Source organism: Alligator mississippiensis, chromosome 5, assembly GCF_030867095.1.
Source record: "Alligator mississippiensis isolate rAllMis1 chromosome 5, rAllMis1, whole genome shotgun sequence".
In the NCBI taxonomy this organism is placed as follows: Eukaryota; Metazoa; Chordata; order Crocodylia; family Alligatoridae; genus Alligator; species Alligator mississippiensis.
This window is the reverse complement of record NC_081828.1, coordinates 126,769,747-126,790,882: the sequence shown is the minus strand read 5'-3', so window position 1 is coordinate 126,790,882 and position 21,136 is coordinate 126,769,747. Positions and strand designations below refer to the sequence as shown.

General features: G+C 39.8%; 1 protein-coding gene across 6 annotated transcripts in view; it reads right to left on the bottom strand.

The window, feature by feature from the left end:
• ELMO1 (engulfment and cell motility 1) overlaps nt 1–21,136 on the bottom strand; it is a 464,393-nt gene that overhangs the window by 225,340 nt on the left and 217,917 nt on the right. For 5 of the 6 annotated variants that reach the window (XM_019483404.2, XM_019483405.2, XM_059728682.1 and 2 more), the window contains one exon: nt 11,980–12,084. The exons of the other annotated variant lie outside the window; for it this stretch is intronic. In XM_019483404.2, the coding sequence (XP_019338949.1) occupies nt 11,980–12,084 (105 nt within the window). The remainder of the gene's footprint in view (nt 1–11,979; nt 12,085–21,136) is intronic. 6 annotated transcript variants of the gene reach the window in all.

Genomic DNA, 21,136 nt, shown 5'->3' with positions numbered 1-21,136 from the left:
GCCATCTGGGCCCAGATAGAAAGGGGAACCAAAAATGGTAATTTTTTTTCCATTGTCTGATTATTATTATCATTATCTCTGGTGAAGGGGAGCAACATACTAAAAGTTTGCCTGGGGCTGCCAGGAGTCTAGGTACAGTAGTGTTGGTAGGGAGGAGGGTGGCCAACTTAATGGCCCCTGCTCGCCGGCTGCCAAATGTCCTAACTCCTGGGGAGCCCTGTGGACCAGATACGATAGCCCCGCAGGCTGGAGGCTGAGCACTGCTGAGCTAGATCATTGGACTGATACTTGAAAGATCTTTTTTGGCTCATGTTCATCCAAAGAGTGACCTTAAACAAATCAACCCTGTGAACTTCATTATCCTTCAGTATACTTCAATTATCCCCATCTGTAAAAGTGGGTAATTATGGTTGTTCACTCTGTAAAACACTTTGGGCCCCTCCATATGTGCAGGGAAAGACAGGATGGAATCTAATGCACAATTTGGCTGATTGTGGGATTGTGCATTAAGATCCCATCATGCCTCATCACCAGTGCAGGGGGAGCTGGGGATTGTGATCCCCAACTCTCCTTGCACCAGCTCCCACAGCTGCCCCATAGCAGCTAACACCCCTCAAGGCCCACAACAGTGGCAGCATTCTCCTCTTTGCTCCCACTGTGAGCCCTGCAGCAATGCTGGCTATGGTGCTTGCAGCAGGAGCAGCACAGGGGAATGCTGCTGCCACTGCGAGCCCTGCACCTCAAAAGGCTCACAACAGGGGCATGTTTCTCCCTGCTGCTCCTGCTGCAAGCCCCACAGCTGGGGGGTTTACAGGGGGGTAGCATTCTCCCCACTGCAAGTCCCACATTGCCATCACTGCAAGCCTGCCATCACTGACAACACTGCCATCACTGCAAGCCTTCTTAGCTGTGGGGCTGACAGTGGGTGGTGCTCCCCTGTGGCAGGGGGACCCTTAGTTTTGGGGGCTCCTGGCCACCAGGGAGCACCTAGACATGTGTTCAATTAATGATGTGATTAGAAGAAGCAATGAAGTTAATGCACATTTTTTGTGGAATAACTTTGTAACTTTTTCCTTGTTTTATCACACTTAAGATGTGATTGCTTGGTTAAACATGCCTTACATGTAATGTCTAGAGGGAGCCCTTTGAGATAGACTGATGCAAAGTGCTATAGAAGACTTAGATGGTATATTTTCCACCTTCTTGGTTGGAAGGTCTATGTGCAAAACAACTGCTTTTTTGTTTAATTCTTGGTGGAACGTCTTTTCATGTGGTCTCCTTATTGCAAGGTTTTATAATAATTAGTAAACAAAATTAAGGGGTGTCAGAAATAGTAATGATGGCATTGTCAACATTAGGAAATGGCATCATTTTAGCTGCTGGTCCACAGCAATGGGCTTAGCTGACTTGGTGCTGGCCATATATTTGACTATGTATGCTTGCAGCTAAACCTTGACCAGCAGAGGTGACACGAACAGATGACATTTCCACCAACAAAATTTGCATCAGATTTGTTCACCAACAGAAATCACGCTAGGATCTACAGCAGACAGAAATGCAGCTACCCTAAGTCACTCAGACTGTAGGCTCCTATTATTGTGCTTAACCACTCAGTGACAAGGGAGCAAGCAAGAGCCTGTTTACCTGGGAACCAGTAAGCCCAGGATAAACTGAAGACAGACAAAACCTACACCAGTATAACTGACCAGCAGTCAAGTACTTCTTACCTCTAATTTTTTAGGGTCTATTCTCCACTGGTTTGGGCAAACTTTCTCTATGGTTAAGACCTGTGTTATCTGTCTGCTACATTTTTATCCTGGTAAAACGGTAATGGTGATTGTACCAATGTAAAATGTCATTTGCCCATGCCCTGAGCTAACTACACCAAAGATGTAAATGCTGTCACAGTCTAAGAGGACATTTTTTCCCCAGCAATTAACTTGGGGATTAAGAAGCATGTAGAAAAAAATACATTTTTCTTGGTACATATGACTTTCTGTATATCCATTATGTACACACTTTACAGTATATCATAATCAATAGAAATCTTTGTTACATCTGTGCCCAGAACCACTAAAAAAAAACCCAAAACAAAAAACAAAACAAAACAAAACAAAGAAACCCTTTTACAATAAACCAATACTTGCAGGAAAAAGTCCAAAGTTTCAGAAATCAGACATAATAGAAACTCAAGTTAGTGCCAGATCACAAGGAAATAATGTAGTCTCTGGCAACAAAGAGGAAATAAAATTTTGTCTGATTTGCTTTATAATGGTTGCAGGAAACTTTACATTATTTCTCTGCAATTCCTAACTGAATTTTTCACTGAGCCCATTAAGCTGAAGAACATGATATAGTTCTTTTTTCTGAGACAATAGACTCAATCAAATTTTTTCACTATATAATTTCATGTTCTTAAAAACAACACTAACTTCGCCAATATAAGCCCCAAAGCAACTGGTGGTGTATTTCTTAGATTTCTGCACCAAGCTTTGACCTAGCTAATACAACAGAGATTCATTACAATTGGGAAGAAAAAAGAGAGTCAAAGATGACAAGATCCACTACAACTATACTTACAGAGAGTCCCAAAGCAGATGGATTTAACAGGCTTCACTGCCTATTAGAAATCAGTATTTCTCTAGATTTCTTTTAAAGTTTTGTACCTGCTATGATCCTATACTAAGACTTGCTTCTACTACAATCCATGATAGGCAAATTTCAAAATATTCTGGGAGTTGATTAAGATAACAACATCTATCTCCCCAGATCCAACGGAACAATTAGGGAGCATATTAAATGTTAAAAGAAACCTGATGTTATTTTGTCTTGTCTTCTTTGTTTATGCATTTTTTTTTATTTTCCCTACAGTTGGTATGTGATGGGCTTTTCCATAAGTCCTGCAATGTCTATTGAGTTCTCTAGAAGCAGCATTTATTACTTGAGAAGAATAAGAGATCATAAAAAGACTAAAGTTTCTGCCTTTCCATTTTCACAATTTCCTTGTTATCAAAGGCAGGCTATTATTATTTATTTATTTATTGTTTTTAGAGAAGCCCTAATGTCTTTCTAAACTTGTTCCTCTACCCACTGCCTCCTCTAAACCTTTCCTGCTGACTTCTCTGACCATGCTTTCCTTGGTACTTCTCCCATGGCTCTTGTCCTCTCTCTCCCCCATTCTTCTGGTCCACATCTTTCCTTCTTTGTCTTCTACTGTGTGTTCCTGTGAGATTACATAAGTTCTGCAAAACAAAAAAAAGCAGGTACCACCTTCTAGAGAAAAGGATTTGAATCACAGCCACTGATTCTAAGCTAGAGTACCTGGAGAAAGGAGCTGAGGTCTCCGATTAAAAGGGCAGAAACACAGAAAGGCTGATCAGCCCTCAAGGAAGCAGAGCCTTTGACCATAGGGGACATAGCTAGGGAGGCTTGCTTTGAATGAATAACAAGTCCAATTTAAGGAGTATGCTTGAGCAGTAATGTGAGGGATCATCCTACAGGGATACTGGAAACAGAATGTCCAGGTGGATATAGATGTACTGTGCGAAGGCTGCCATGCAGTCAGCTTCTTAAAGGAAATGTGGTGAAGCAGAAGAATGCTCAAGACAGGTGTTTAAAGTGGGACAGCACTAGCAAAAATAGAATTGTGTCACTGCACCCTCAGCTCCCCCGGCTCTCCAGCATGTGCAGCTGAGACCAGAACAAGAAAGTGGTGGAGAGTGGGAGTCCCATTCTAATAAGTGAGGGAATGAGTAGGTAAAATAGCGTTTTAGGGTGAAGAAGAGTCGTCCCAAACCCTCAGAAATGTCAAAAAAAAAATAGAAAACAGAAAAATAAAATGAAGATGAGAGGAAAAGAGCAGACAAAAGCAAATAGTGAAGTGGACTGAAGACAGCAATAGAATCAAAAAGGTTGGGAACTACTAACCTAGAAAACAGGCTGTATATATTAAATCATATTCCCTAATATGATACAAGAACAAACACATGCAATAAAGACTGCTTTTCTTACTGACTTGAACAAATTGTAAATACATTGCATCCCTTTCCAATCATTTCTGGGGGGAAAAAAAAAAAAATAAATCAAAGGAATCAACCTGAATTTTACTTTGAGAAACTGCTCTGATTATATGTTGGACTAATCATGTTTGATCAGAGTGGAGTGAGTAGGCACAAGGAGACTTTTGTGAATTGGCGGAAGGATGTGGAGGCAGCCTCCTATACAACAAATGTATGGGTTATAAAATATACAGTACACAGTCTGACTCAACCCATTAAAGTTATGAATGGTCTTCATAGAATGTCAGCATAGAATCTTCATCTGCATCACTGTGGCTCAGAAATGACACCTACTCCTCCACATCATTTCTGAAGGCTCAAAGAAGAAAAAGAAAAAAGTGACTCAAGTAACTGCTTGCCAGAAAGATTACATCTGTATTACTGCGATGTGTGAATACCTGAGCTGTCAATTCACTGGCAGTTCCAAAAAACAAAAAACAAAAAAATCAGGTTGGCCCAAAACTTAAAGTTACGGAAATTTTCAGCAGATAGGAGGGCGGGGGAAGGGGATCATTTTGAATTAAAAATAACGTGCCACCTTGATTTGGGGCATTTTGACCACTTTTATGAAAAGCCAAGGAAATCTAGAAAATAAAGGGTAGCTTTCACAATGAAATGATGATAGGAATGGCCTCCTCAGAGCCAAGTGATTAAACTGGACATCAGGACACTTGGGAGATCTAGTTTCTAACCCTCCTTCTGCTGGATTTGGAACAGAAACTTGGATTCAGATCTATTGCTCAGGATATACTTTATATTAAATTGACACTGGATAAAATACCTCAACAGTTACTGGAGCAGATGCTAGAAACTCTCTCTTTTTGGTCTAATAACTATTGAAGTATAGCAAGTAAAATGGAACAATAACAGGGGGACTACGAGCACCTAGAGAAGCCTCTTGTATGGTGAGTACGGCAGTTTCCTGAGAGCAGTGAAATGTATTTGGACTCTAACAGGTAGAGGAAGAAACTTAACTGAGGACTCTCAAAACCTGGATCTACCCAGTAAGCTTGTAGATAAAAGAAGGGTGGCATTGCTCCCACCATTTGTAGTTAAATACAAAGAGCTTGCACATGCATGCACACACACACCCCCTCAGTTTGTGGAAGAGCAAGATTGGGCATTTACCTCCAGGAGATGGTTCAGGACAATGAATCCTGAGTGAACAGGAGGTGCCTCTCTGAAGGTCAGAGAAAGACACTTACGCCTCTGAATTTCCTGCCAGCTACCTTATGTGTGTCCCAACTCAGAGTGCTGATTGTTGTGAACCCAGTTATGAAGCACCTAACTCTTCCCAGGTGTTGTATAAAAAACGGAGGTATAAAATTCAGGTCTGTAGTAAGCTGCACCTAAAAGTTAGGCACTGCAAAGTTCAGCACTGGGACATCTCAGTCTTTTTGTGGATTTAGCCTTCATTTCCCATCCACCAGTGTGACCTGTTGAAACTTGGACAAAGGAGACGTAGCATTTATCTTCTACAGACACAATCTGAGCTTTGGAAGCCATGAAAATCTAACTCATTATATCTAAGAGGAAAAAAATACAAACCATTTCTAAAAGCTGCACATTACCCAAAACACATGCACTAGATGAAACTTATGGACACCATCATAAAGCCAAGATCATTCTGTGATTCCACAATAGTCCCAGCTTAGGACTTTTTTCCTCATACACTCACAGTGAAGCATGAGAACGATATAAAATAAACCAGCATATCAATAACTGAGGATCACAAGTGATCATCATATTTTACAATGTCACACATGTAGAGAGGTCAGTCCATTGTATACTACTATCCCTTGCAATAGCCTACAATCATTTCAGTTCTACCAAGATGCATGGACAGACTATAGGAAAAGCAATATTCTTCATTCTATTAATATTAGCAAGTATGCAATTATGTGTATACAAACAGACACAAAGCTCTATCGTTCACTCTTAAGTGTATCCAAGAATCATGTTTTCAGATAAAGTTTGATTTTTTCTGACAATGCAACGGGAATGGAAAGATTAAATGAACTACAAAGGTTTGTAACACCAAAAAAAAAAATCCAAGGAAAGGTTTCTCTATCAAGCTACTTTTTACACACCAGAAAAGTTTCAGATCTATATTATTGCAGGTTCCCTGTAAGGAAAATTGCCACTCTAATGAAAAAAAAAAATCCCTCTGCTCTGTATAGCATGCATTTAAATGGTAACTTACAATTTTATTTTTAAAAATTAGTCAAAATTGCTGCTGAAGTGGTTTTTGAGAACAGGGAGGGGGAAAGAACTTGTCTGCTCCACAAGAACAAAAAGAATATCTGTCACAAAGCTTTATTCCAATCATTTGCTTCACTGTTAACTTTAATTATACACTATGAACTGTCCTGTAATTATGTAGCTTGGGAAACTGCCAATTTTTCCTGTGGAATGTTAAAAGTTCTTTAATTTCTTCCAAAGATTCAGTGTTACTTCCATTGGTGCATGTAGCATTTATTATGTGTCTGCACCTTTTAAAAGCAGGCCCTCTGAGGATGGCAATAGATTTAAGTGGAACATGAATAACTGCTGTGTGCTTCACTTAAGTCACTGATCTCGCCAAAGTAATTAATAAAAAGAAAAAAAGAAAAAGATAAAAGAAAAGCTAATTCAGTAGCAAACTTTTTTTTTTTCCAAAACCATAAGGTAGCTAAGGAAACCATATAATCAGAGAAAACAGGGTTTATTTCTACTAAACAACCTTTCCCCCTGGAGACCACAATCATTTTAAATGGTAAACAAACAGACAGCTAGATTCTGGAACAATTAACATAAAAGCCAAAATGAAAAACCAAACTCAGAGTTTAAAAATTGAACTGGAGGAGAGGAGGAAGAGAGAGAGTTGGATAAACAAACACATCAACAAAAATTTCTTACAGTTATTGGAGGAACAATAGTCTTGCTGAATAGTAAGCAAGGAAAAGCGCAGAATGGGGGAGAGGGGTAAAAGGAAGGGCAATATGACTCTAATAAGCTATTGTTCAAGTTTGTTTCTCATTTTTCTCTTTCAGTAGTGTGACAGTCATGTTTTCTTCCTGAAATTCTTTCTTCCTTTAAGATACAACTATATCTCTTCCATCTGCAGTTGCCATGCATCACCTGGCATTCTCCATATAAGCCCTGAGAGGTATTAAGATTTTTTTTTGACACAGCATCTCATTCCTCCACGCTTTCACTTTCACGAAGCACACACTCTTTTACAAGGCCTATAAATTCTGTTCTGCCCTGTCTCAATAGCTCCATATGTTCACAAGCATGTTTGGAGAGCTTTACATGCATGAAGGGAGGCATAAGCACAGTACCTGAAAAAAAAAATTCAGGCTAACATCATCAGCTTCAGCAGTGCTGTTTCCGTGCAGTTTCCCTTAACCAGTGGTGCTTTTGCAAAACTTTCTGTATGACTTCTTGCAACTAAGCTCTTCCAGTTACAGACATGGTTCTTCATGCCTTTGCACTGTACCACACACTTATGGTGATATGTGCATGCACATTAAATACTGGGTTTATTTTTGGAGCTTTCCACTTTACCAGGAAGGATAAGCTGAGGTTAGATCTACTGGGAGAAAAAACATGGAATTGCTGCACATGAGAGCTAGCGATTTGCATTTTCATAGTACAGATGAGAAATAACCACACAGCTATAAAAATCACTGTACCCTGGCTGGCTACCATCCATTACTAATGACAATACGCATATTTGTAATCAGCTGAGGACTGTACAGAATATACCCTGATTATGCAACATGATTAGCTACTAGTCTTCCCAGGGACATACCCACAATCATAGCCAATTTAACTTTCCACCCAGGTACTCCACTTGTTACCTACAGTTTAATTCTAAACAGATTACTCATTGAGGGGAAAAAAAATTAGCTGTCCTTCAATCACCAAATGAGACTGGACACAGGCAATGTCAGAAGGCTGAGGAGGAAGGGAGTAAGTAGAGAAGGATATGTTTATTCTAGTCATATTGATGGGGAGCTATAAAGTGTATTTAGAGCTCAGGGATTTGTAAAGCCACTCACAATGCTGGACTTAGAGGAAGGAGGTGCCGTCAGTATAACTAGCACAATTTCTTGATGATACACCTTTTAATTCCCCACATCCTGGGATAAGAATCTCTCTGGCTTGTAACTTTACTTCACATCAGCTCTGGTTGCGAGTCTCAGATTGTAATTAGTCCAGGGCATGGATATTCCCTCAATTAGGGACTTATTAATTAAACCCAATGTACAGTAATTAACTTTGTTACAAAGGGCAATTTTACAAAATTTCTTCTTCCAGGACACTATCTTCCAATCATAATGTAGGAAGGTTTAAAAAAAGCATTGGCCACAATGGATATTTTTATTTGCTGACAATTCTAAGTGTCCCTGAATGTCACCACGTAACCAAGAATGAGACTCCTCTAGACATCACAACAGGCTCCAGAACTGCAGCTACTAAAAAAAGTTTCATAGGTACATCGGTGAAGGCTAGAATCTTACCGAGTAAACTGTGAGGCATGGATGTAGATGTCACCTACACTCCACTAACTCAGCTCCAAATCCTCACGTGATATCACTGAGATCACAAACATTCACTATGAGTTCAGAATGATCCTATAAGGTGCTGAGAATAGCCCCAATCCAGAACAGTACAAATGTACCTTGACCTTTTAAGCATGTGCATAGTGTCATTGGCTTCAGTGGAACCATTCACATGCTTGGAATTAAATATAGCCTTAATTACCTTGTTGGATTAGGAACACTGTGCTCAGGCCTCATCTTGAACCATTAATATCATAAGGAGCTTTAACACTGTCTTCAATGGGCATAAAATCAAGCCATATGTATTAAAAGCTTCCTTTTTATTCTCCTTCTATTGCTCTTCTTCATACCCTCCCCATTCCTTTTTGCTCTCAATTAGCTTATTATCCTTATTATTTGCAAGGGGGGATAAAATATATACAGTGTTTATGTCAAAACAGAAGTGCAGTTCATTAATATTCAATTTCATATATAAGGAGTTTTAAAGATTTTCATGTATAGTATGAGCGTCACATTCTTAAACTCCACTTTTGTGACATTTTCTCTTAAATTCCAGAGCAAAGGGTGTGTGGGGAAGCAGAGGTATGTTTGAAGAGACAGCTGGGGATAGATGGCTACTGAGATCACATAAACATCCATTGTAGGATTATGACTGATCACTTCTGGCTGGATTGAAAACACTAAGGAGCGGAGTGGGTACAAGTGAGACTCAGAGAAAGAAGCACCAGAAGCCAAAGTTCAGGAAGAGCTGTGAAATAACATGTTAAAAGACATGTAAATAGTGTGAGGATGGCAAAAAGAGAAGGAAACAGGCAAGCAAGTGCTAAACAGGAAGATCCAACAGGGACCTGGGTAAGAGGAATGTGGCCTGCTGGGATAGATCAGGGTCTGCAAGTGAGACAAGGAGACGAATGACATGAAAACCAGATGTCTTCCTACGATCAAAGAGTTGCAGCACTCCACAAACATTCCCTAGTCTTTGATCCCAGAACTGTTTGGGCACAATCCTAACAAGGTACATTGGAACAATGTGGTTAGCTGGGATGGCAGGAACAGTGCTCAAGAGATGAAGGCACTCAGGAGATCTGGGGTGAATTTCCAGAACTGCTGCAAACTCTTATGACTTGAGCAAGTCATTTAATCACCCTGTGCAGCAAATCCCCATTCATTAAATGAGAATAAAATTGCTGCCTCTCAAGGTGCCATAAGAACAAACTTATTAATGCACAAGAAGCACTTAGTGACCCTAATAAAACAGATTATATACAAACAGGCAGACATATACAAGGGAATGATGAATATAGTGAATGCAAGGACACCTGTCAATCAGAATGGTATTAGAAAAAAATCTGCATTGTAGAATCAAGTAAAGCCATGACCAAGAAGCCGAGTAGTAATTTAAATAGGGGTGAATTTGCAAACCTAGCTCGTAAGTACTTGCAAAAATGAATTTAAAAAAAAGAAAAAGATGAAATTTCGTGATGATTTTTATTCAGTAGCAAGAGCCTTTTTTGCAAAATTTTATTGGACCTACTTAATAATCAGGAGAGATATTAGACAAGCTTTTCAGCACAAAATGCTTTCCTCTGGTATGGGAAAGACACAGATATGGCCCTAAGTGAAACACCAAATAAAAAAAAACAACTTTTGTTTCATTGCATTATGTACATGAAAACAGTCACTTAAGATAGGGCAGTAAAGTGACAAAAAAGGGAAGTGAGAAAGGAGGAACGGCATTATGTGCACCAAAAGCTTATTTAACATCTTTCCCAACTTAACAGTTGATTCAGTGAAAGGATATCACCAAACAAACCTTGCTTCATGTATTTCCCCAAACCACCATGGCCACAATACCACTCCAACTGTACTACTTTATTCCTACGTTCAAAAAATTTGGCCTCATCTCAGTTGGGATCAGATGCTGTGCTCCTTCAGTGAAGAGTATTTCATCTCTTAAGATCAGGATTTTCATAAATGAGTTTATGGACAGTAGCATCCAGCTTTTAATACATTTCAAAGACAATGAGTATTTATTTCTCTTAGATGATGAAAGAAAATAGAATTCAACTTAGTCTTTTGGTCATTTTTTAAAATTGATCTTTTAATATATAATAATGGTCCTGATTTCTTCTTTTTTTTATACAGACATAATAGTCACTGCATTGCATGCTACCCCTGCTTCTTTAATGGCCACATTAGATCTGAGCTGTGTGAGAGAGGTCTTTAAAGGGCAAATCTGACAAGTATCCTTATTGTTTCCAATTATGGTGACATTCTGCTTATGGGTCTGCTTTGGACTGGATGTCAGCATGCCCTTTTGCAAACATCTGAAGGCATCTTCTTTGAGTGACGGCTGTAGGGTAATGAACATAACTTAAAGTTCACATTTTATTAGCACCTTCATGCACCATATTTTACAGCACTCCCATAAAAAAATTACTAGCAATGATTTGTACATTTATTATTTTCTGGATATATTTAAGGAAGACTTCAATAGACTTCGTTCCCCATCCCCAAACCCCCTTGGAACTGCACCATTTAGCTGTCGCAGCTATTTCAGGACCATTTGACTTGTTGGTCTTCTACCAAATTGATTTCCACATCCTCTGTTCTCACTCATACTAGGAAGGCTTACTGAAGGCAAAATATTCAGTTTCAGTTAAAAATCAGTAAAACTGATTCTATTTAGATGCTGGAATTATTCCGTTATATGACTCTTTACATAAGGAGACAACATATAAACGGTTGTTACCAAACTGCCTTTAAAATAACCAATGTAGGAGGAGGAGTGGGCAGGGACTGGGGGCAGGAGCAGGGTGTGCAAAGTGAATCATGCTCCTTTTCTCCCACTTTGCCAAATGAAGTGCATCATTTCCAATGCCATGCCAGTAGGAGTATCTTCATTCTTAGGACACTGTTGATAAGGTCAGTTGACAAGGTGGTTATTAGTCAAGCACTGGAGAAATTCCTACCTGGGGAGATGAGGTGCATTTTTGACTAGGTAAAGGGAATGGAGAAGGGCACAGAATCATGCTGCTATGTGTAAAAATATGCAAAAATACATACATATATTTTAATCATTCAAGCCTTCCTTCACACATCACATAAGGCACATGCTTATTCCCACCTCCCTTTGTACATAATCTTAGAAAATAAAGAGTTTTTTAGATTATCTGAACCAGTTATACAAACAGTAGAACATTGACCCAAAGCTTAAAATGGTGGTGGTTTATGCCCTCAGGTATTCTTTTCAGTAGTTAATTCCTATGTGCGATGTCAGGATCCCATCTATTTCCCTGAAATTATGCACAGAAATTATATAAAGCACGTAAACTGGGAATCTCATGTGTTAAACGAGAAACAAACCTTACCCGTATATATGCATCCTGGTGATGCTTAGCGAAGTACAACATGTTGTCAAGGGCTAGCATTCCTGGAGGGGTCTGTGTAAAATCCATTGCTGGGTTTACGTGATTCTGTGGAAAGATAATAAAGACTACTCTGTAAACATCTGTGCTAAAGTTATCAATATCTACTATCATCTTTTAATAAATGTATCATAAGGCCCTGCTACGTGTTCAAATTGAAGATGGAGAGAAAACCAGCTACAGAGTTGTTACACATTTTCAAGCACTACTTTTACAGCTGGTTGGCTCTTTTTATAACTGGATAGTTCTTTTTATCATGTGATAATTACTTTGCACATGACACCAGCGTAATTTTTTTTGCATGATTAACCAGATAATTGCATAATATACGTCATGTGTAGCAGGGGCCATAGTAAAACCCTAAGGTGCCAGTCCAGAATCAACTAAGCAATGAATAGAAATAAGGAGATGACCCATGTTCTGAAAAGCTTAAGTACAGTTATTATGTGGTGGGCATATTGATCCATCAGTTTCATGAATTTCACAGTATAAGTTTTCAAAAGCTCAAATACTGCAGGGACACGAAACTTATAGTCAATGGGACATGGGGTCCTAAGTCACATGGATATTTATAAAAATCCCACCCATGGTATCATTTTTACATTGAACATGAAATTGGAAATACTCATACACTATCTATGTGATGTGTGCACAGCAAAATACCTATCTATATAGAACGTATGGTTTTATATCAAAGGTGTAATGAAGAGCACAGAAAGTAACTGAGGTCAGAAGGTAACATATATAAACTGTTTTGGATCTCAAGGACTTCTGAAGGTAAAGCAGGGTCGGGCAATTATTTTGGGCGGAGGGCCGCTTACTGAGTTTTGGGAAGCCATAGAGGGCCGCATGATAGGCAGCCAGGGGCAGATAAATATTAATTTTCTAAATTTTTTAGGGGCCCCGTGGGCCAGCTAGAAGGGCCTGGCAGGCTGCATCCAGCCCTGCTGGCTCATTGAAACAAGCTTTAGTTAAAGCATTCCCACCACCATTTTTTCAGCATGGGGATGCTGATGCATGTGATGGAGTCTGCTCCAACGCAGTGCAATTACAGCCTTGCTGCATGTGTATAGGCATTCTTAGACCCAAAACCACAAATCTGCCCCAGTTTGTTCAACAGGTTTGTTAACAAATCCATCCTTGGATCAGATAGTATGAAATCTGCTTAGAGTGAGTTTCATGCAGCTCAATGTGTGCAGTTCTAAACAGGCTCTTAAAAGCAACATGTATAGCTGTCTCTCACAAAGACCAAGACCCAGGGGTATGGATTCATCTGAAATTCTTGTCTTGCCTTACACACTTTCTTATCAGAATCGCCTTTTCAGTGTTCATCTCCACTCATCATTCTGACACACAGAGATGTCCCCAGTCACTCAGCAATCGCACTTTCATTGTGTGAGACCCAGCTGTGAGACACTTTAAAAGTGCATTTATTATCAGAAAAGTGCCCATATAAGAATAGGATAAATTTTTACTCCAACAATCTTTTCCTTGTGTGTATTCAGAGTCCTATCTACTAACTTTACTGACAAAAACATGTTTTCACTACTTTTATTCTGGTTGGTTCTGCAGGGCCAATAAAACTACAGGAGGTTGAGATGAATTCTATTCACTCTCGCACATCAATGGAACTAATTTCAAGCTGCAGAATCTCTTGTCTTTAGATATTTGACAGGTTGGTTTTAACCTGTCAATAATTCATATTCAGTATAAGAGCAGAACTATTAGCAAGAGGAAACTATATATTAAAATGTCCATCGTGTCTCTGTAAAGACACAAAAATTGAATCACTTTCATGCCCCTAGCCCAAGATAACTGAAATGCACCCATGGATCTAGTCATGCTGCTATTTTAGGCTGAGTAATGTGCATGATCAAGGGGACATTTAAAATGGAAAAGGAATTTGTGAAATATCCCTCAAGCTGTATATGAAACGGAAAGAAGAGAGGGAATGTGTCTTGGCACAGAAGGCAATAACCTTTGCATCAAAAACAAAGACAGTTAGGAAATCTGATTAAAGTTTTCCAAAATGCTTTTTTTTTTTGGTCACATTTATTTTTTAAAATTTTTAATAATTGACATGAAATGAGGACAAAATTGTCATGGCAATAAAGTTCTATTTTTGACCAACTCTCCTTCTTATACTTCCTGGCTCTTTACAAAACATGCATTGGATCGAATATGAAATTTTTGAAATGTTGATATAAGTAACCTCCACCATTTGAATGATAATGAATTCTGGCTCTCTATTAACATAGAAAAGGGTCACAGACTATGGAAAACTGAGCTAGAGAGCCAGAGACAGAAGATTTGATTGACAAAATGAATATCCAAAAGGGACAGAAGGAAGAAAAGGAAAAATTGCTTTCTTCACATAACAGCAATGACCTTGGGCCAGCACCAGGGAAGGGAGGAAGGATATCTAGCGCTAAAAGCATAAGCAAGCTACAGATTGATCTAAAGTGCCAGTCCCTCAATTTGAGAACCATAACAGATCCCCTTATCCTCCTTTTATCAGGCAGACAACACATACACATTTACTACTGTGTCACGCCAACTAAATCTGAAGGGGACAATGCTAGAAAAACCTTGCATAATTTCATACTAAATGCATTCTTGTGGACTTAAAGTTATATATAAAGTCAGGTTTTTAGACCCCTTGAGTCTCAGATCTTGTCTACACACATTTTTTTACCAATTTAACTTTACTCAATAGGGAATTAAAGAGGCATGGTTCCCCTAGAGTAAGCACAGTTATATTACAACCTAGGTGCAGTGCCATGATATAACGCCATGCCTTTCCATCCAATACGGGCAGTGCAGAAATACCACTACATGACTGTCTCATTTGGGCCAATTCAGAGAAATAAGCTGTATTAAGATAAACTGTTTTATGCTGGTGTAAATTCAGGGTGTTGTGAGGCTTTAACTAAATTGATTTGCAAGTTAAAAATCAGTAGAAAAACTAGAGATTACAGCTTGGTAGGGCTGTGCAAAACTTTGGGTGCCGATTCAATTCGAAGGGGATTTGGCCCAATTTGGTGGCCAAATCTCTGAATCCAAATTGAAGCAAGGGACCAATAAAAAGGTCTGAGTCTATTCAGAAAAGATTCAGAGAGCTTTGATGGTTCAGGCAGTCCCCGGCTGTTGCAGCAGTGAGCTGGAGCCAGACTCAGAGCTGGTAAGTAGGGGGCAGGGGAGAGGGGGCGAAGGGACCATGGGGGGGACCCCTGCCAGGCCCCATCCTCTGCCTGCTCCCCCATCTCCCCTGAGTGCCCCCCACCCACTCCCCCAGTGCCCCCCATGGCTGCCATGTCTGACACAAGCTCCCAGTGCTTTAAAAAAAAAAAAAAAAAAAAAAGCCCCCACTCATCAAGTACTGCCCAGTGGGTGGGGTGGGGGGGTGATCCCTGCTGCCTCCCACTGCCCCATGGCTGCATCGGGGGCTCTGCCACAAGCCCCCCGACCCCCCCCCCCTTCCCCAGCCCTGCCTGCCCCAGCTCCGGTCCTTTAAGAAAAAAAAACCCCAAACCCCGAACTCACCAGCTCTTGCAGTGGCCTCGGGGCTTCGGGGTGCTTGTGGAAGAGTCCTACATGTGGCATGGGACAGTGTGGGCAGCAGGGATTGGCCCCCATGGGGCAGGAGCCAGTGAAACCAGGGTTTGTTTGTTTTTTCTTAAAGGGCTGGAGCTGGGGCAGGCAGGGTAGCCATGGAGGGGTCTGGGAAAGCGATGAGGGTCGGTGGGGGCTCATGCAGAGCCCCCTGCACAGCGTGGGCCAGTGGAGATTGCCCCTCTGCCTGGCAGCACCTGGTGAGTCAGGGCTTTTTTTTTCAAAGTGCCAGAAGCTGGGGCGGGTGGGGCAGCCATTGCCAGGGCTGGGAGAGCAGGTGTGGGATGGGCCTGAGTGAATCAGATTTGGCCAAATCAATTCGGGACAATGATTTGAATCACTGAATCGAATCACTGTCCCCCAAATCAGCTGATTCTGAAGCAAATACTAGCCACTTCATGCAGGCTTACTGCTTGGTAATTTCACAGAGACAACAGTGGACAGGCAAAAGAGCCTTCAACCTCCGAGAACAAATAAAGGATCGTGTCTGAAGCCTGACCTGCCTAGTTCTTAGGAAGGCAATATTCTTTGAGTAAATATGATATCTTCTATTAGACCAACTAAATAGTTGGAAAAATTGTTTTTTGCAAGCTCTCAGACACAAACACCCTTCTTCAGGCATAGGGAGACTCTGCTGTTGTTCTGTGTTCTCCTGGATGGAACAGAAGCCAATATGCAAAATGCAGGTCTGTGAAAATGCAAATGCATGGCAGTAAGGATCAGAAAATATATGTTGCTGTTGAGTTTGGCTTCTTTCTTCTTCATATTGTGAAGTTTCCATTTCAAATGGCAACATTCAATATCTTCCATGCCTGAATTAAGGAGTCCCTTACATAAGATGTTGCTTGTAAGCCTGATTTTGGCAGACATACAGGAAACATTTAAGTACCATGAACGGTAGCTGAGTGTAAGGCACAAAAGGGAATAATGAACATCTCAACTGCACTTTTTACACTGTTCCACATGAGCAGAAGGAGACATGAGCCCTGGAGAACACCTCTTAAATGTCATATCCCAAAGCAGATATACAGAACTGGTGCTGGGGGGGGGGGGGGGAGGAGGGGGGGGGAGCGGCGAGGGAAGGGAGAGAGAGTGTATGTGCATGGAAATGTTCGCACAGCTAAACTTAGCACTTTTAACTGGAAAATTATTGAGAAGCCATAAGCAGAAACCATAAAGTGCCATTTTTACAATCAGTTTTCAAAGTAGAAATGCAGTTCCAACCTTATTCTGTGGTCTTAAATAACATAGAGACTGCAGCAAAGAAATCATAAGCAAGAAAAATCTCAGCACACTTTATGTTCATGGCTCATTTCTCCTGACAGCATCACTTGATAGTATTTGATCAGTCAGACAGCCAGGCTTCTATCACTCATTGTTTTATTACTTTTGAGTCATGCCTATGTGCTCAGCTAACCTAGGGTTCCTAATTTTTAAGCTTTCTCTTCCTTTGACTGTAGGACACATGAGGCGTGATTATTAGCCATGAGAAAAATCACAAATCTCTGGAGCTAGGCAACTGACAACAGCTGAGGATGCCAAAGAAAAAGGTAATATGTGGCATGTGTGAAACAGTATATTATTTTCAATCATTTCTTTAAAATCAGGAAACAATATAGCTGACATTTTATTTAAAAACAGTAACATAACGCCTGTTTATGGATGAAATAAAAACCCAACAAGAATTGGGTTTACACTGAAGATACTGAGCTAAATAGCATAGTGAATAATTTTAAAGTATGCAAAGATCCAGTTTACAACATAATTTATTAAATATATGGGACACAATGCTCCAGGCACGTTAGCTACATCTGTTTAGCATAAAGTCTTTTGCATTTTATTCTTTGTAGAGAGCCAAGAGTGAGAAGCACACACTGTACCTATTTACTTTGTAGCCTAAGGTATCTCAGATCATTCATTACTTGTACATAATAGACCTTAAGAATATCTATCAGCCCCTGAAAGATGTATCTGCATAACTTTTAGCATTCACAACCTGTGCTGTACATGCTAAAATATTAAAAACACTGAGGATTTGTTAGCTTAATAATATACGGTGCTACTGTGTTGCTATCTTCTCAAAGAGATGTAAATCCAAAATCCTGACTAATTATACAATTAAGAGTTCCATTGCATTTTTCATGAGATTCAAGTTATAATGGACAAATTCTTGCCTAAGTAATTTTTCCTGTAGTCTGCACTTCTTGTCTTGACCTGCTGTATTTCATAAATTTGCTTTTTAAGATAATCACCTTCAACCTCAAGTAGGCATGTTGCCATCACCTGATTATCTATCCTTACACATGGCATACATAACTGCATGGTATACTGTTTACTAAAAATTATTAATCAATTATTACCTCTAGTTCTTTATGTTATCCCTATATTACCTTACATTTAAATGCTTAATTTATTTATTTTCCTATATTCAGATTCTGCTCAATGACTGACCATCTGTTTCCCACTTCCCACTGAACCATCAGAAAATTCATCACCTTATTGGGCTATTCACTTCTTGCAATCAATTCCCAGGTTGAATTAAATATGAATTAGGGAGCAGTTAAGCAGTTTGGCTGAGTGAGGTGCTGGACTCTATCACCATTGTGTATGAAGACCAGGCTTGAGTTTGTCTCATTTCAAGAAAAAAAGGGTTGGTTTGGTAGGAACAGGGAGAGATGAAATATGAGCTATGGGGTTTTTCCAGGGAGGAAGCTAGACAGTAGCGGTAAGATCACTATATAAAGTAGGACTGCATGGCAGGAGGCCTGGTGACCTTGCTACTCATGTAATGGCACCAGGGGAGAGCTTGGGTGGCACCAACAGGAGGGAGAAATCATCCATGTGGTGGTGGTGGCAGCGGGGAGTAGCTCCAACAGCAGCAATGAAGAGGTTCATACTGCAGTGGCTGGGAAGTAGGCATCACCCATGCAGTGCTGGCAGCATTGCCAGGGGGGCAGGGGGAGAAGGCTCACGTGGTATAGAATGGAGAGGGAAGAGAGAGGTGGGACAGCACCCAGAAGGGCGTCTCAGGGTGCATGCTGCACAGGTCATGAGCCCTCAGCCGCTGTGAAGTTGGGCAGCCCTTATATAAGGATAAGACTTTTTGAAATAAGAGCCTAAACTATTAGAAGTCTAATTTGAATGGAACCACCAAACCCCTTACGAATAATAAGTCATTAGTTATGGATTAGACTGATATTATTTTTCCTACTGAAAAGGGGATAGTATTTTAAAAATGGTTAAAATAGCTCATTTTCTGACTATTTTCTGTGAAAATTAGCTGGTCATTCTCCGTTCCCACCTCATCCTAAATTGTTTCTAGTTATGTATTCTCTGTTTCTTTTGAATCCAAATTAATGTTTAAGAAATAAGAAGGAAACAAGAGTTAATCAGTTCCTCATTGCTGAAGCACCTACATTCAAACATTTATTAAGTAAAATAAGAAAAACATTGACACGCACATGGTGGCAAATTGATCTTTGCTAAGGAAGAGCTCGGAACACAGAGGGTACAAATGTTACAAATTAGGTTTATAGTGCATTGATATAATGGCATGGGGAATATTTCACAGTATCAATGAATTTCTAATTCCATAAATTACCCTTTCCTAGAGATATATCCCATACCAGTATATTGACTCTAGTAAGGAAATTTAGCTATGAAGAAAATATGACATACAAATGTATTTGTGCAAAGATAATTCAAGCTTTTCAGGAAGAAATAATCAGAGCTTTTTATTTAATAGCACTTAAACAGGTCAGGCACAAGTTTCACTATTCAATTTAATGAGATGTGACAGCACTATCAGAGTTTTTAACCTCTGAACATTCTAGAAAAATGAAAATGAGAAACATCAAGAGAAAATTCTTATCAACTCTCAGAATATGCAAATATGTACTTTGATATTTCAAAGCTTTATCTGATTTTTGCATTTGTACAATCTGACAATAAAAAATAAATTACCTCAAGGACCACTGAATAAAAATCATAAATGAGCTTGAAGTCATCTAAAATATTTTAAATTATATATTTATAAACTCTGTTAAGATACTTTTAGCATGAGCTATTTAACAGTAGTTAGCATGACCATGTGTGTACAGACATACAATGAAATGGAATCTCCCTTGTTCCTAATTGATAAAACTTTATCTAGGACTTTAAAAAATTATGTTTGCCTAGTTACACAAAGACATTTTAAAAACAAGTAAAACATGGTTAGTTTCTTCAGCAGAATCACAGAAATCGATTGGCCCCTTCTATTTGGGGTGGTAAATCTGTGTGACAGTTTCCATAGAATCATAGAAAATTAGGGTTGGAAGGCATCTCAGGAGGTTATCTAGTTCAGCCTTTTACTCAAAACAGGAACATCCCATCTAGATCATCCCAGCCAAGGATTTGTCTAGCTGGGTCTTCAAAATCTCTAATGATGCAGATTCCACAACCTCTGGGTAACCTGTTCCAGTGTTTTACTACCCTCCTAGTGAGAAAGTTCTTCCTAATATCTAACCTAAACTTCTCTTTCTGCAACTTGAGACCATTGCTCCTTGTTCTTTTATATGCCATGAGAACAGTCTAGCTTCATTCTCTTTGGAACCACCCTTCAGGTAGTTGACGGCTGCTATTAAATCTGCCCTCAGTCTTCTCTTCTCCAGATTAAATAAGCCCAGTTCCCTTAGTCTCTCCTCAGAAGTCATGTGCCCTATGCCCCACAGCATTTTTTGTTGCCCTCCACTAAACTCTCTTCAATTTTTCCACACCCTTCCAGGGCGGGGGGCAGTGCAAAACTGGATGCAGTACTCTAGATGTGGCCTTACCAGTGCTGAATAGAGGGGAATAATCACTTCCCTTGATCTACTGGCAACACTCCTACTAATACAGCTCAGTATACCGTTAGCCTTCTTCTCAACAAGGGCACACTGTTGGCTCATATTCAGCTTATTGTCCACTGTAACCCCCAGATCCTTTTCTGCAGAGCTCTTGCGTAGCCAGCCTGTAACGGTGCATGGGATTGTTCTGTCACAAGTGCAGGACTTTATACTTCTCGTTATTGAATCTCATGAGATTTCTTTTGGTTCAGTCCTCCAATTTGTCTAGATCTCTGTCTTTTGAAAGACCTTAACTTGCACAGTCTACTGTCCATAAATAAACCTTACTTGAATCTACGTAACACATTTCTTGCCAGGGTCTATGGACTCATCATCACTCAATACTGACCATTCATTTGGGGAGGGCATTACCATGACCGACACCACCATCCTTCCTTCACAAAAATTACTGAAGCTTGAAAAATCTGTCATCCAGAATCCTACAATTCAATGGGCTACAGTCTTTTCTAATGTAAGGCAGAATACTTTCATAGAAATACATGAAGATTCATCATGTAATGCCCACTGAAAATCTAAGAGAAGAGAACAGAGTTCTGAAAATATGAATATTATGCTTCCATGATCTAAGTCAGGTTCTAGAGCCATCTGACAAAATATACTAG